Below are 15,929 nucleotides of genomic sequence, written 5' to 3'. Positions count from 1 at the left end.
CAAGTCCGTGCCGACTAACGAACCCGTACACTCGTGCTATCCCACATACTCGGGACTGTGGTGTAGATGGGAGGGGTCACAGGTCAGGGTGCGGGGCCAGAGTGTGGGCGGGGAGGAGTCAGAGGTCAGGGTGTGGGTGGGGAGGGGGTCGCAGGTCAGGGTGTGGGCGGGGAGGGGTCACAGGTCAGGGTGTGGTTGGGGAGGGGTCAGATGTCAGGGTGGGTGACAGGTCAGTGTGTGGGTGGGGAGGGGTCAGTCTCTCGGCAGTGACCGCTCCCGCCAGTTATTCCCGATCCGCTGCTCCCTCCCTCCTGCCACTCCGTGTGGTGACTGTGTGACTCTGTGTGCAGATGAGAATGTGCGCAGGTACCTGATGGGGCCCCCTGGCCGCCCCGGACCCGCTGGCCCCGCTGGCCCCGCCGGGAGATCCGGCTACACCGAGACCGCGGGAGCGGCCAACATCCGGCTGGACTACGGGGACATTGCTGCCCGGCTGCAGGAGTATCTCAGCAGTGAGTGTCTGACCCCAAGACCACTGACCCATGACCCTGGACCACTGACCCTTGACCTCTGATCCTTGACCCTGGACCACTGACCCTGGACCACTGATCATCAACCCGAGACCACTGACCCTCAACCCAAGACCACTGACCCTCGACTACTGACCCTCGACACTAGACCACTGACCCTCAACCCATGACCTTTGACCCTGGACCACTGACCATCGACCCTGGACCCTGGACACTAGACCACTGGCTAAGACCCCAGACAATTGATCCAAACTGACCCCTGGACTGCAAGGACATCACCGCCGGCTGCAGGAATACCTCAACAGTGAGTGTCCATCTCCAGACCACTGACCCTTGACCCTAGACCACTGACCCTGACTGGCCCCTGGACTTCAGGGACATTGTTGCCGGCCACTGGAGTACCTTAGATGTGTGTCCATCCCCCTGACCACACTAATCGCCACTGACCATCGACCCACACTGACCAACAGCACCGGACGGCACTGTCCACCAACCTGCACTGACCCCTGACTTGCACTAACACACACTGACCAAAGATACACACTGACCAGACACACACTGACCACCAGCACTGCCCAGCTGTATCAACTGACCTACACTGACCAGAGACCACATTGATCACCCACACTGACCAGCACTGTCCACTGGATGGCAATCCACTGGCCCACACTGACCAGAGACCACACTGACCACCCACACTGACCAGCACTGTCCACTGGATGGCACTATTGTGATTTTATAACCGTTCACAAGGTCATCCCTCATCCTCCTGCGCTTCAGGGAAGCAAGCCCCAGTTATGCAGCCCCTCCTCATAACTCAACCCTCCAGTCCTGGCAGCATCCGTGTGCATCCTGTCCACACCCTCTCCAGCATAATCACCTCTTTCCCATAGTGTGGCGACCAGAAATATGGACAATGTCCCAAGTGCGGTCTCGCCAATAAGTTGCACAACAGTAATGTGACATCCCAACTCAGTGGCCCAAGGCAAGCACCTCATAAAGCTCTACCTGTGTCACCACGTTCAGGCAACTATGTACTGGTCCACTCTGTCCCACAATACTCCCTTCACTGCCATTCACTGTATAGATTCTGCTTTGGTTTAAATTCCCTAAACTTTGCACTTGGCTGAGTTGGATTCCATGTGCCATTCCTTGCCCCTCAGGTTCTTATTCAATCTTTCCCCTCTCACCTTACACTCATATCCACTGGTTCTTAATTCCCCAACTCTGGGTAAAAGCATTTACCCTATCTATTCGCCTCATGATTTTATACACCTCGATGAGATCGCCTCTCAACATCCAGCACTACATGGAATAAACCATAACCTGTCCAAACTCTCCCTATAGCTCGGGCCCTCGAGTCCTGGCAACATCCTCGTAAATCTTCTCTGCACTCTTTCCAGTTTAACACCTTCTTTCCCATAGCAGGGTTACCAAACTGAATACAATACACTAAACGTGGCCTCACTGACGACTTGTATAGCGGAAACGTAACACCCCAACTTACTCAATACCCTGACTGATGAAGGCCAGTGTACTGAAAGCCTTCTTGACCACCCTAACTATCTGTGATGCCACTTTCAGTGAACAATGCACCTGCACTCCAAGATCGCTCTGCTCCACAACACAACCCAGAGCCCTGACATTTACTGTGAAGGTCTTGTCCTAAAATACAACACCTTGCACTTATCTGCATTGAACTCCATTTGCCACTCCTTGACAATAGGTGCAGGAGTAGGCCATTCGGCCCTTCGAGGGGTGTAGTCTTTTTCCCGGGGGTAAGGGAATGTAAAACCCTTGGGAGTGCAGTGGGAGGGTGGGGACAGGTCTCGGAGGTGGAGTGGGAGGGAGAGTGGGGACAGGTCTCAGAGTTGGAGTGGACGGGAGGGTGGGGTAGGGGGAGAAGGGAAGGAGGGGCCGGGGTAACGGTGTGTAATGGGAGCTGTGTTGTCCGCAGGCTCACGGTTCAGCGGGATGATCGGACAGCCCGGACCAGCCGGACCACGGGGGCTGCCCGGACCAGCCGGTCCACCCGGACTGGGAGGGGATCTCCGTGTGGAAGATGTGATCACCTATATCCAGAGTAAGTTCACCTCCTGCAGGGAGGGGGGGGGGGGGGGATTTTGCTGGTGTGGAAATGTTCTGTGTTCAGGGAACCGTGCACTGGACCCCCACATCTCTCGGTTCTCCAGGGCTCGACTGTGAACGTCCTGTGTGGGTTTGCCTCAGCAAAGTGCAGCTTGGCCGTGCCTCAGGGAGGGGTGGGAAGGGGAGGGGGCTTCTCTGTGCTGCAAGGACAGGCTGGTGTCTCTCTGCTTCTTCCTCGGTCCGGTCCCCACACTAACCTGGCGTCCGGGTGGTACTAGAGGGGGACCACGTGCTGCCCACGGGCTCCCTGGGGATGTCCGGGACCGCTGGTCACCGTGGGCGTGGAATGCATCCTTTACACGGATGTGGAAATAGTCATTTAAGAATATTTGTTTTACTTGTACTATGGCGGTGGGTATTGTTCTGGAATCATTTAGTATTATAGATATTATTGTAAATAATTGAATAAATTATTTTTGTTTTAAAAAAAACCTGTGTGTGCATGTGCGTACTTGCGTGTGTGCTTGCGTGTGTATGCTTGTGTACATGTGTGTGCTTGCGTGTGTCTGCTTGTGTACATGTGTGTGCTTGCGTGTGTCTGCTTGTGTACATGTGCGTGCTTGCGTGTGTGTGTTTGTGTACATGTGCGTGCTTGTGTGTATCTGCTTGTGTGCGTGTGCATGCTTGCGTGTGTGCTTGTGTGTGTGTGCTTGTGTACATGTGCGTTCTTGCGTGTGTTCATGTGTTCATGTACCCCCAGATTCGGGCTACAGTGTACAAGGGCCCCCAGGCCCACCGGGACCATCAGGAGGCAGCTTAAGTTCCGAAGACCAGCTACAGCTCAAGCGCGAGATCATCCACTACTTCTCCAGTAAGTGCCGTGGTTTCTCCGGCAGTGGCCGGTTTACTGTCCATGTCGGTGACCGGAATGTCCAGGCAGCCTGGTGATCCCACGGGATTGGTGTGGACCTGGACGGTGGGCAATAGTCAGGAGTGTCTCGTATATCACCAACAGAACGACCACACACACTCTCACTTGCTGCAGCCTGACAGCACCATTAAAGCAGTCATACAAATAACGTAGAAAAACCACACAATAAATTAATAGTCAATCATACTATGTAACTATAATAGTACAAAACCAAGTGAACAAAAGACACAGTCCACACAGCATAGTCCATAGTGCAGCCAAACACTAACTAAATATACTATAATCAATACTACAATAAATCAGCGATTGTGATCAACCAAACACACATCAAACACACATGATGCAAACCAGGCACACGTCAAACACACATCAAACACACATGATGCAAACCAGGCACACGTCAAACACATATGATGCAAACCAGGCACAGGCCATAGACGACCACAACTGCTGAGGTTGGTGTTGTGCAGTGTTCAAGAGCCTGATGGTTGCAGTGAAGAAGTTGTTCTTGAACCTGAAGGTCATGGTTTTCAGGCTCCTGTACCTTCTTGCCGAAGGTAGTAGTGAGATGGGAGCGTGGCCAGCGTGGTCTGGGTCTCTGATGATATCGGCTGCCTTTTTGAGGCAGCGCCTCCTGTAAATCCCTTCGATGGAGGGGGTCAGTACCTGTGATAGACCTTGAATGGCGGGGATCAATACCTGTGATGGACCGGGCAGTGTCCAGCTCGGGGTGTTCCTGGGCGTTTGAATTACCGAGCCAGGCCTTGATGCAATGAGTCGGCTCTCTATCCTCCAACAGAACAATCGTCGACATTCCTCCTCAATCTTCCAAGCAATCTTCCATGGAAGATGTCCATCCTGAGGCTGAGACAAGAAATCCAAGGACAGCCCCTGTTTCCGCTGACACTGACCATTATCTTGCAGGATATTCTTGCTATTGAGGGCGTGCAGCGTAGGTTCGCTAGGTTGATTCCCGGAATGGCGGGACTGTCGTATGTTGAAAGGCTGGAGCAATTAGGCTTGTATACACTGGAATTTAGAAGGATGAGGGGGGATCTTATTGAAACGTATAAGATAATTAGGGGATTGGACACATTAGAGGCAGGAAACATGTTCCCAATGTTGGGGGAGTCCAGAACAAGGGGCCACAGTTTAAGAATAAGGGGTAGGCCATTTAGAACGGAGATGAGGAAGAACTTTTTCAGTCAGAGAGTGGTGAAGGTGTGGAATTCTCTGCCTCAGAAGGTAGTGGAGGCCAGTTCGTTGGATGCTTTCAAGAGAGAGCTGGATAGAGCTCTTAAGGATAGCGGAGTGAGGAGGTATGGGGAGAAGGCAGGAACGGGGTACTGATTGAGAGTGATCAGCCATGATCGCATTGAATGGCGGTGCTGGCTTGAAGGGCTGAATGGCCTACTCCGGCACCTATTGTCTATTGTCTTGTCCGGTTCCTGTTGCCGTCTCTGATACCCACCAGTCCCGCGATCCGTGCTCCTCTCCACACACAATCTGTAGGGGGTGCTGCCAAGCCCACCATGGATACTGACCTCCCCACCATCGAAGGGATCTACAGGAGGCATTGCCTCAAAGGCAGCCACACCACCCTGGTCACGCTCTCATCTCGCTGCTACCATCGGGAAGAAGGTATAGGAGCCTGAAAACCGTGACCTCCAGGTTAAAAAACAGCTTCTTCCCAGCAAGAACTCTTGACCACTGCACCACTCTAACCTCAGCAACTGTGATCTTCTACGGACTGCGTCTTTGGCTGCACTGCGGACTTTAGTTTTTGCACTGTTATGGTTACCGAGTTTTACTGACATTGCACTCTTGACTATTGTATAAAATTAGTGTTTAATTAGATATCAATGTGATTGCATTTACAGCCGTGTAAGGCGGCTACTGCAGGTAAGAATCTCATTGTTTCGTTTCATTGGTACCGATTAGTATTTGTTGACTCTTGACCTCCTTCACTGTGTCCACGTTGTTCCAACCCTCCATTTTAAAGACCACTGTTAGCTCACCACTTCAATAGGGGTCTTGTTTCCCTCCCCCAGCCTGACTGTGCCACAGCCCAGGGGAATCAGTCGCTCGTACACCTTGTGTAATGAGTGGGACTGGGTAGCACCTCCCACTGGTTCTAACGATGAGACTGCCGGTGCCCCTGTGTTCCTGGACGATGGGTGGGTGTGCCAGCTCCCTCTCTGCACAGCTGCTAACCCAGTCTCTGTTCCGCAGGTGACCAAATGAGGGCGTACTTCACTGGACCCCCTGGACCCCCTGGGCAGGTTGTGTACTCTGAACTCGCCCCACGAATGGTCCGGTATATGCAAGGTAGGTCATGGAGAAGGGACGCTGTTATCTGATGCTCAATCAAAATCAAAGTACGTCAACGTGTCCATGACTCCTTGAAAGTGGAAGCACAATCTGATGAGAGTGGGGAAGAAGGTGTACGGTGTGCTTGCTTTGAACAGTTGGGGAATTAGGTATAAGAGTCAGGAAGTCATGATGCAGCTTTATCGGTTACTAGACCAAGTGGACCCGTTGGGCCCAAACCTCTCCTGCATTGGTGCAGCACCCTCTCCTCCCCCCTTCCCCTCCTGTCTTCCCCGCTCCCTCCTCCCCCTCCCTCCCCCATCCACCCCCCTCCCCCTTCCCCTCCCCCTTCCCCTCCCCCCCACTCCATCCCCCTAAACCCACCTTATCTTCTTCCCCCTGCCTCCCTAGGAGATAGATTTAAACTTTAAAATGTGACCAACTTTAAGAATATAACACCGATTTCAATGAAACTTCTTCCATTAGCACCAAAGGGACGACGGTGAGTAAGGTGGGCCTAAAATTGTCACGCTATCGTGTACCGTTTTGACTGTAGTTCAGGAACAAACAAACAAACAAACAAACAAGAGTTTTAGTATATAGATTTCACATTTGGAGTATTGAGTCAGAAGGTGGTGAATCTGTGGAACTCATTGCGACAGGTGGCTGTGGAGACCGTCAATGGATATTTTTAGGGTGGAGATTGACAGATTCTTGATTAGTAAGAGTTTCAGTGGTTATGGGGAGAAGGCGGGAGAATGGGGTTGAGAGGGAAAGATAGATTAGCTATGATTGAATGGCAGAGTAGACTTGATGGGCCAAATGGCCTAATTCTGCTCCTAGAACTTGTATGCAGTTCTGGTCTCCCCATTACAGGATGAATGTGGAGGCTTTAGAGAGGGTGCAGAAGAGGGTTGCCAGAATGATGCCTGGATTAGAGGGTTTTAGCTGCAGGGAGAGGTTGGACAGACTTGGATTGTTTTCCCTGGAGTATCAGAGGCTGAGGGGAGACCTGATACAAGTTTATGAGAGGCATAGACAGGGTAGACAGTCAGAAACATTTATACCCAGGGTTGACATTTCAAAAACGTCAGGGCACAGTTTTAAGGTGATGGGGTGAAGGTGGGAGAGAAAGGTCGGGGCAAATTTTCTTTTACACAGGGGATGGTCGGTGCCTGAAACACACTTTTTGGGGGCGGTGGTGGAGGCAGATCCGATAGTGGCGTTTAAGAGACTTGAGGATAGGCAGGGAATGGAGGGGTGTGGATCACGTGCAGATAGAGGCAATTAGTTTGACTTGGTATCATTTTCAGCACAGACATTGTGGGCCGAAGGGTCTGTTTCTGTGCGATGTTCTACGTTGTGTGACCCGAAGCCGCCTCTTGCTGTTTCAGAGAACGGACTGATTGATCCGCGAGTCTTCAGGAGAGGTTCCACGGGGCACCACGGAGTGCTGTGGGGAGAGGGGACGTACCACAACAACACCAGCCTGGAGGGCTACATGAGGGGTAGGTCCCCAGTGTAGGTCCGTGTCGTGCAGGATGTGGGGAGAGGGGAACGTGTGGGTCAGGGTGTGGGGAGAGGTGAACGTATGGGTCAGGGTGTGGGGAGAGGGGAACGTGTGGGTCAGGGTGTGGGGAGAGGGGAACATGTGGGTCAGGGTGTGGGGAGAGGTGAACGTAAGGGTCAGGGTGTGGGGAGAGGTGAACGTATGGGTCAGGGTGTGGGGAGAGGGGAACGTGTGGGTCAGGGTGTGGGGAGAGGGGAACGTGTGGGTCAGGGTGTGGGGAGAGGGGAACGTGTGGGTCAGGGTGTGGGGAGAGGGGAACGTATGGGTCAGGGTGTGGGGAGAGGGGAATGTGTGGGTCAGGGTGTGGGGAGAGGGGAAATTGGGTAGGTCGGGGTGTGGAGAGAGGGGAACATGGGTGGTCGGGGTGTGGGGAGAGGGGAACATGGGTGGTCGGGGTGTGGGGAGGGGACCATGAAGGCTAGTCTGCCCTGCGAAGGTCGGGCAGTGCAGGGTGTGGGGAGAGAGGAACCTGAAAGGTAGGTTGGGGTGTGGGGAGAGGGGAATGTGAAGGGTAGGGTAGGAGATGTGGAGAGGGGAACATGAAGGGAAGGGTAGGGGGTAGGGAGAGGGGAACATGAAGGGAAGGGTAGTGGGTAGGGAGGGGGGAACATGAAGGGAAGGGCCCCATCACAGCTCCAGGCAGTGCAGGGTGTGAGGAGAGACCAGTTGGATAAATGAGGGGACGTGGGGCAGGGTGAGGGGTTTGGGATACGAGGCAGCGTTGGGGGTTGTGGTGACTGCATGCGTTGGGGATGAAGGGTTTGGGGAGTGGGCCTCTGGAGTTGCTGCGAATGAACATTAATTCCCCTGTAGACGCAGGTGTTAGTTCCATTTTTGTGTGACCGCAAGAATCCTTCCCACAGCATGGAGTCGTGCTGGGCAGGTCAGACCTTTGCTCAGGGGGTTGGAAGAAGCAGAGGGTTATTGAAGCGTCGGTCCCTGGTCGACGTGGTGATTGCCAGCCGCGGCTGTGCCCGCAGCACAGTGGGCCCCTGCTGCATCTTGACACCGTCACCACCAGACACGCTGTCCACTCACGCCCTTCCACATTGTCCCCCTGCAGATCACGGCTGGATCCTCCACACTTCACCCCGAAACTCCGGCGTGCCGGGGGCAAGGGAGTGGCTGCAGTTTGACTGGGAGAAGGTGTTCAATGGGAACAGGACAGCGTATGAGGAATACCTGAAAGGTGAGAGTGCGGCACGGTGGTGCAGAGGTGGAGCTGCTGCCCCGCAGCGCCAGGGACCCAGCTTTGATCCTGACCAAGGCTGCTGTCTGTGTGGAGTTTGTACGTTCCCCCCATGACCACGTGGGGTTTCTGTGGGTTTCCTCCCACACGCCAAAGAAGTGCGGGTTTGCAGGTTTATTGGCTTCAGTAAAAGTGTAAATTGTCCCTCCTGCTGCTGTACAGTGGGGGTCGCTGGTCGGCACGGACTCAGTGGGCCGAAGGGCCTGTTTCCGCGCGGCATCTCTAGAGACTAAAGAGAGCAGCGGAATGGACTGTGTCCCAGGGGCTGGTAGACAGGCTCAGCCACTGCAAGCATTCCCAGCCATTGCCCGTGTCCCAGACAGAATTCCCGGGATACTCTGGGCCTCTGGGCGGGAGGAGCTGGCTCTGGGCATTGAATCCAGAGGCTGAGATGCTATTACTGCCATCGGTTCACAGTCGGGCCTCGCTGATGGTATCACTCTGACCTCTCCCCCGGGCCCTGCTCAAAGTCAGTCACTCACGGTTTGGGACGTGGTCACCGACTACAACCCTTTGGGGCCGGAGAGTTGGCCAGAGTTTGTACTCCAGGTTCACCTGCAGAACTGGTGCCTGTCCAGGAGCGTGATGGTGGGGCAAGGTGGCTTGGTTTATTACTGTCACACGAGAAGCTTTGTCTGCGTACAATCCATATCATACCACACATGAGTACAGTCAAGCATTACAACAGGTCGTGCTAAATCAAGCTGGGATGCATCATCCCAAGAGGATGCTCTCTACAGGAGCATCTGTAGACATTGGTCAAAGACTCGCACACAATTAGTTTTCCTGTTGATATTTCGGCCCAGGATGGTTGGGTGTGGTGAGTCCACCATGGACTGTGTCTGCCTCTTGTCGCCCTGCACCAGTCGACGTTCAGGGGCCGGTTACAGGTCCCCTTACTCTCGCTGGGAGCCGCAGAATTGGTGGTCTGGGAGAGGTTTTGGCGCCTGGCTGTCACGGGGGGGATCAGGCTGCATCTCTCAGCCAGCTCCCCGATTCACTTCCACCGTCCGCAGCCCAATGTCGCAGCTGCTGTAGCTCCGAGATAAAATGTTAGATCAGGCAGCGACCGTGGAGGGAGAAACTCTCATCGTTTCATTCAAGTGGGGAAACATTGAAGAGACGATGAGTTTGCGTCTACTTTACATTCTGAAGGGGCCGTCTGTGCAGGGGTGGGAGAGTGGACGGTTTCACACTGTAACCTGCGCCAATGTTGTCCTCCTATAGACCACGGCTGGACAGCACACACGTCCCACAACCCGGCCACACCCAGCCGGCCCCGCTCCGACTGGCAGAGAGTCTTCAATGGCAACAGGACAGCGTACGAGGAATACGTCCGAGGTGAGGGGGGGGACTGAGGGACCGGGGTGGGTCAGGCACTGAGGGGCCGGGGGGAACTAAGGGGCTGGGGTTGAGGGGGACTGAGGGACTGGGGGGGAGGGGGGGGGGACTGAGGGGCCGGGGGGGGACACTGAGGGATGGCGGGCACTGAGGGGCTGGGGAGGGGCTGGAGTTTGAGGGGACGATACCTGGTGGGGGTTGAGACTGGGGAGCCAGGAATGGGGAGGTGAGGGGTTGGGGGTGGTATGATCATAGTGAACGGTGGGACAGGATTGGCTCGAGGGGCCGACTGGCCTTCACCTGTTTACTGCTCTGTCCTATCTTGGCGCTGGTCTGAGATGCAGACAAGGGGCGGTGGGAGAGGGAGCCATCTTCCATGGAACATAGAGCATTACAGCACCGGAACCAAGTCTCTCTCCCTCTCTCTCTCTCTCATCTCCCACAGTGTACGGGGCAGCTGGAGCCGATGGTCATCTAACACGGGCCGGTGAGTCACACACTAGCGTGAGTGAGGGAGGGAGGGAGGGAGGGAGGGAGGGAGGGAGGGAGGGAGGGAGGGAGGGAGGGAGGGAGGGAGGGAGGGAGGGAGGGAGTGAGAGTATGTGAGATTGAGTGAATATGTGTGCGTCAGTGTGCGTGCCGGGAGTGGAAATAATGTGATGCATTAGCTCAGTGCTCACTTGCCCCTCACCCCCCCCCCACCCCTATCCATAGGGATACATCCCCCCTCCCTCAGACTCACTGTTCCCCCACCACCCACCTCTCCCTGACGCTCCACTCAAACCTTCAGTAAATCCCTCACACGCGCGCACACACACACACACACACACACACACACACACACACACACACACAAATACACGCATGCACATACAGAGACGCATGCACACACAAATACACACACACACACACAAATATATGCGTGCACACCTAGAGACACACACAAATACACGCGTGCACACCTACAGACACACACAAATACACGCGTGCACACCTACAGAGACGCACACAAATATACGCATGCACATACAGAGACACATGCACACACAAATACACACGTGCACACATACAGTCACACACACACATACACACACACACACACAAATACATGCGTGCATACATAGAGACACACAAATACACGCGTGCACACATACGGAGACACACACACTTACACAGACACACACACACACATTGATAGACATAGAAACATTGAAAATAGGTGCAGGAGTAGGCCATTTGGTACTTCAAGCAATCACCATCATTCAATACCATCATGACTGATCATCCAAAATCAGTACCCCGTTCCTGCATGGTCTGTGACCATGACCAGGGTTTGCTGACCTACAGACACCGGCCACGTGTGTCTGTGCAGCGAGTCTGAAGCTGCTCTCGGAACAGATGTTCACTCACCACACTGGTCCCTGCCCCAACTCCCTGTCACCTGGCCAGTGATCGCATCTTCCTGCAACTCAGAGCTACGTCACCTCACCCGCATGTTGTGCAGATGCGGTTGATGCCCACACGGTTACAGGGAGAACGTGCAAACTCCACACAGACAGCAGCGGAGCTCGGCTGCAAACCCAGGTCTCAAGCGGAGGCAGTGGCACTACCCGCTGCGCCCTTGCCCCGTTAACGCTGTCATTGTTGTCACAGGGACGCGGTCCCACCGCTCGTCTGCCCACTCCTCGGTGGGGCTGGCTGGGAGGGGAGAGCGGCGTGAGGCCGAGGCATCGCGGAGCTCGACACATGGATCATCCGGGTCGTCCACCGGGGTTTGGAGTGAGGGAACCTACAGGAACGAGGCTGAGATGGAGGCGCTGATGAAAGGTGGGACCCCCTTCTGTCTCCATGACCACCGAGCCTAGAACCCCCGACTGGCAGCTCACCCTGGTCCACAGCTCCCAAACACTGCTGCCTGCACACTGCCACTGCTGCTCACTCCCTCCCTCTGGCTGCCCACTGCCACTGGCTACACACTGCCTCTGGCTTCACACGTCCACTGGCTTCACACTGCCTCTGGCTGCCCACTGCCACTGGCTACACACCCCCTCCCTCTGGCTGCCCACTGCCACTGGCTACACACCCCCTCCCTCTGGCTGCCCACTGCCACTGGCTGCTCACCCTCCCTCTGGCTGCCCACTCCCTCTGGCTGCCCACTCCCCCTGGCTGCCCACTGCCACTGGCTTCACACTGCCACTGGCTGCCCACTGCCACTGGCTGCACACTGCCACTGGCTGCCCACTGCCACTAGCTGCCCACTGCCTCTGGCTTCACACTGCCACTGGCTGCACACTGCCACTGGGTTCACAGTGCCACTGGCTGCCCACTGCCACTGGCTGCACACTGCCACTGGCTGCACACTGCCACTGGTTGCCCACTGCCTCTGGCTTCACAGTGCCACTGGCTTCACACTGCCACTGGCTTCACACTGCCCCTGGCTGCCCACTGCCACTGGCTGCCCAGTGCCTCCGCTGTGGGAGGCTGCCGACCTGCGGGGAGGGTCCGTGACTGGCACTTGGTGCCTATCACTGTGCTGCCCCTGTACTGGGTATTGGTCTGGGTCAGGGACGGTGCCGAGCTGGCCAAAGCAAGGCTGACCTGTGCTGAATTCTACCTGCAGCGAGTCTCGGCGATGCTTACTCTACCTGGCAGTCGCACAATAACAGAGGAGAGCGGGAGGACAGCGAGCGGCGAAACAAAGCTGAAGGTAGGGAGCACAACTCTGTCTGTGTGTGGCTTCACACTGAGGGTAGTCCGTATCTGCACTGCGTTGCCAGAGGAAGCAATGGGGAAAAAAGTACAATTACAACATTTAAAAGACATTTGGACAGATATATTTAGTTTAGTTTAGAGGTACAGCATGGAAACTGGCCCTTCAGCCCACAGAGTCCATGCCGACCAATCACACGTTCACGCTAGTTCTCTGCTATCCCACTTTCGCATCCCACACACTGCGGGCAATTTACATGTCAATTAAATACAAACCTGCTTGTCTTTGCAATGTGGGTGGAAACCAGGGCACCCAGAGAAAACCCACGCAGTCACAGGGAGAACGACAAACTCTGTACAGACAGCACCCGAAGTCAGGATCAAACCCGGGTCTCTGGCGCTGTGAGGCAGCAACTCTACCACTGCCCCACTGTGCCACCAATCTGCCATAGAAATGATGTAGTCAATGGAACAAGACACAACGCGCTGGAGTAACTCAGCAGGTCAGGCAGCCTCTGAGGAGAACACGGATAGGCGATGTTTTGAGTCTGGACCCTCCTTCAGACTGGTTGCAGGGGGGGGGGTGGGGATAGTTAATGGATATTGTTGTGGCTTCTGACGCTGGCTGTGCAGCCGAGAGGGTGAGTGAGGAATGTGTGTTTGATCAGTTCTCTCTTTCCGCAGCTCACACCTCACACCGGCGAGCCCAGAGGAAGAGAGCGGCTGCCCTCAAGTAGTCACCGACCCGGGAACGGAGCGGAGGGGAGGGGGGGCTGTAAACCGCCCCTGAACTCACCCTCCGAAGCAACAGCTTAACGCCAAAAAAAAAGCATGCATATCTCTTTTCTCAAAGCCTTTTGTAACAGCGCGGCTCTACTATACTCACACACCGCTCTATCGGATCGATCCACAGTGACTGACCTTACTGCCCAGTGTGCGGGAGGCTGGGGTCACGACACTGTGTGACCTCTCTCCTCCACCACCCTCTCTCTCATGGACCCCAGTGGGTCACCGCGCCCGGTGAGCAATCCCACCTCTGCACGCACGCCAGCAGGAGCTCCCACCACTCCGCCTCTCCCCGTGTACAGGAAGGCCAAGGCTTCACTCCTCCTGCCCCCCCTCCCCACCCCTACACCGTGCAGCACAAAGCCAAGGGGGGGGGGGAGAGAGAGAAAGCAAGTTACTCCTGGGGAAAGAGGCAGGTTTCAAACTCCAGCTGGGCAGCAGAAGTGGAGGCCGAGAAAGGTCAGGGAATGGACGCTGGTGAGGAGGAGACTGGGCCATTGAGTGGTGCAGAATGGCCGAGGGTGGGGCAGTCACTCCGCACACCGAGAGTCACCCAGGGCCGAGCCTGCGTAGGTTTGTCCGGCCCCTCACAGCGGGTTGAGGCATGGCATGGGAAGGCAGGGTCTGTCTGTATACAGAAGGGGGAGGGGGGGGGGGAGATAACACCAGTTTACTATGGACTTTAGAGATAGAGCAGAAACAGGCCCTTCGGCCCACTGAGTCTGTGCCGAGCCAGCGATCACCCCGCACACAAGCACTATCCTACATACACTAGGGATCATTTACAATTTTACAGAGGCTAATTAACATACAAACCCGTATATCTTTGGATTGTGGGAGGAGACCGGAGCACCTGGAGAAAAGCCACGCGGTCACAGGGAGAACGTACAAACTCCACACAGACAGCACCCGTAGTCAGGATCGAACCCGGGTCTCTGGTGCTGTGAGGCAGCAATTCTACCACCGTGCCGTTATCACCAACAAGAGTGTCTAGAACAAGGGGAGAGTCTCAACACAAGGGGATGGTCCCTGAGGGGTGGGTCGAGATGTATCTGGCAGAGAGCAGTGAACCTCTGGAATTGAGGGTTGTGGAGGCAGAGTCATTGGAAGCATTTAATAGGGGTGCATACAAGTGTAAATGATCAGGGGACTGAAGGCTTTGGGGAATTGGCACGGAGGTTGGATCACATTGAACAGTAGGGTGGGTGTGAGAGGCCGAGTGGCCTCCTCCTGTTTTTCCCCACGCAACATGAAGAGGGCTTGTGGCCATTCCTGGGGAGGGAAGCTACATCCGTGGCTACAGTCACCGCCCGTTCCCTCCCTCCGTCCCTCCAGCTCCGCTCCTGCTTCAGTGCCTCTCTCTGCTGGCAAGGGTCATGAATGCATTTCCTTTCAAAACCCAGCTGATGCTTTTACAGCCTGCCTTATTTAAATCATAAAACTTTTTGTTTTGGAATAAACATTTTAAAAGAAATAAAGTGAAATCAAGCGAGAGATTAATTATTTTTCATCTGGGGTCTCCGAGGTTGTGGCACGATGAAGGGGAAGGGTGAGGGTGGGGGTGGGGGGGGATGGACTTTCATCTGCTCCAGTTCCAGACAGACTTCAGACACCGACCTGGTCTGAACATGGTGATGGAGTAGAAACAAGGAACTGGTGCATGAAACGATGTGTCATAGAAGATGGTGATTGAGGCAAGTGCAATAACATTTCACAGACACTCGGACAGGTTTAGCTCAGTTTATTGTCACGTGTACTGAGGTACAGTGAAAAGCTCTTGCTGCGTGCTAATCAGTCAGCGGAAACACTATACATGATTACAATCGAGCCTTCCACAGTGTTACAGATACAGGAAAGATGGGCATAATGTTTAATGCAAGATAAAATCCAGTAAAGTCCAATTAAAGATCGTTCGAGGGTCTCCAATGAGGTAAATGGAAGCTTGGGACCGCCCTCTAGTTGTTGATAGGATGGTTCAGTTGCCCAATAACCACGGGAAGAAACTGTCCCTGAATCTGGAGTTGTGTAGGAAAAAAACTGCAGATGCTGGTTTAACTCAGCGAGTCAGGCAGCATCTCGGGAGAGAAGGCCGTGTGTTTTCATACATAGAAACATAGAAAATAGGTGCAGGAGTAGGCCATTCGGCCCTTCGAGCCTGTACGCACCGCCATTCAATATGATCATGGCTGATCATCCAGCTCAGTAACCTGTACCTGCCTTCTCTCCATACCCCCTGATCCCTTTAGCCACAAGGGCCACATCTAACTCCCTCTTAAATATAACTAATGAACTGGCCTCAACTACCTTCTGTGGCAGAGAATTCCACAGACTCACCACTCTCTGTGTGAAATGTTTTCTCATGTCGGTCCTAAAAAACTTCCCCCTTATCCTTAAGCTGTGACCCCTGGTTCTGGA

General features: G+C 54.5%; 1 protein-coding gene across 1 annotated transcript; it reads left to right on the top strand.

Annotated features, from left to right (window-relative positions):
- Window positions 1-355: 355 nt before the first annotated feature.
- LOC144600896 (uncharacterized) lies at window positions 356-14,932 on the top strand. The gene is made up of 11 exons (XM_078412785.1): window positions 356-512; window positions 2,488-2,613; window positions 3,379-3,489; window positions 5,782-5,877; window positions 7,254-7,367; window positions 8,493-8,618; window positions 9,906-10,019; window positions 10,465-10,506; window positions 11,673-11,846; window positions 12,640-12,726; window positions 13,413-14,932. Exons 1-11 carry the CDS (start codon window positions 374-376, stop codon window positions 13,463-13,465), a joined length of 1,182 nt encoding a protein of 393 aa, XP_078268911.1. The 5' UTR covers window positions 356-373; the 3' UTR covers window positions 13,466-14,932.
- Window positions 14,933-15,929: the final 997 nt, after the last annotated feature.

Source organism: Rhinoraja longicauda, chromosome 16, assembly GCF_053455715.1.
Source record: "Rhinoraja longicauda isolate Sanriku21f chromosome 16, sRhiLon1.1, whole genome shotgun sequence".
Taxonomy (NCBI): Eukaryota; Metazoa; Chordata; class Chondrichthyes; order Rajiformes; family Arhynchobatidae; genus Rhinoraja; species Rhinoraja longicauda.
This window is presented reverse-complemented; position numbering and strand designations above follow the sequence as displayed.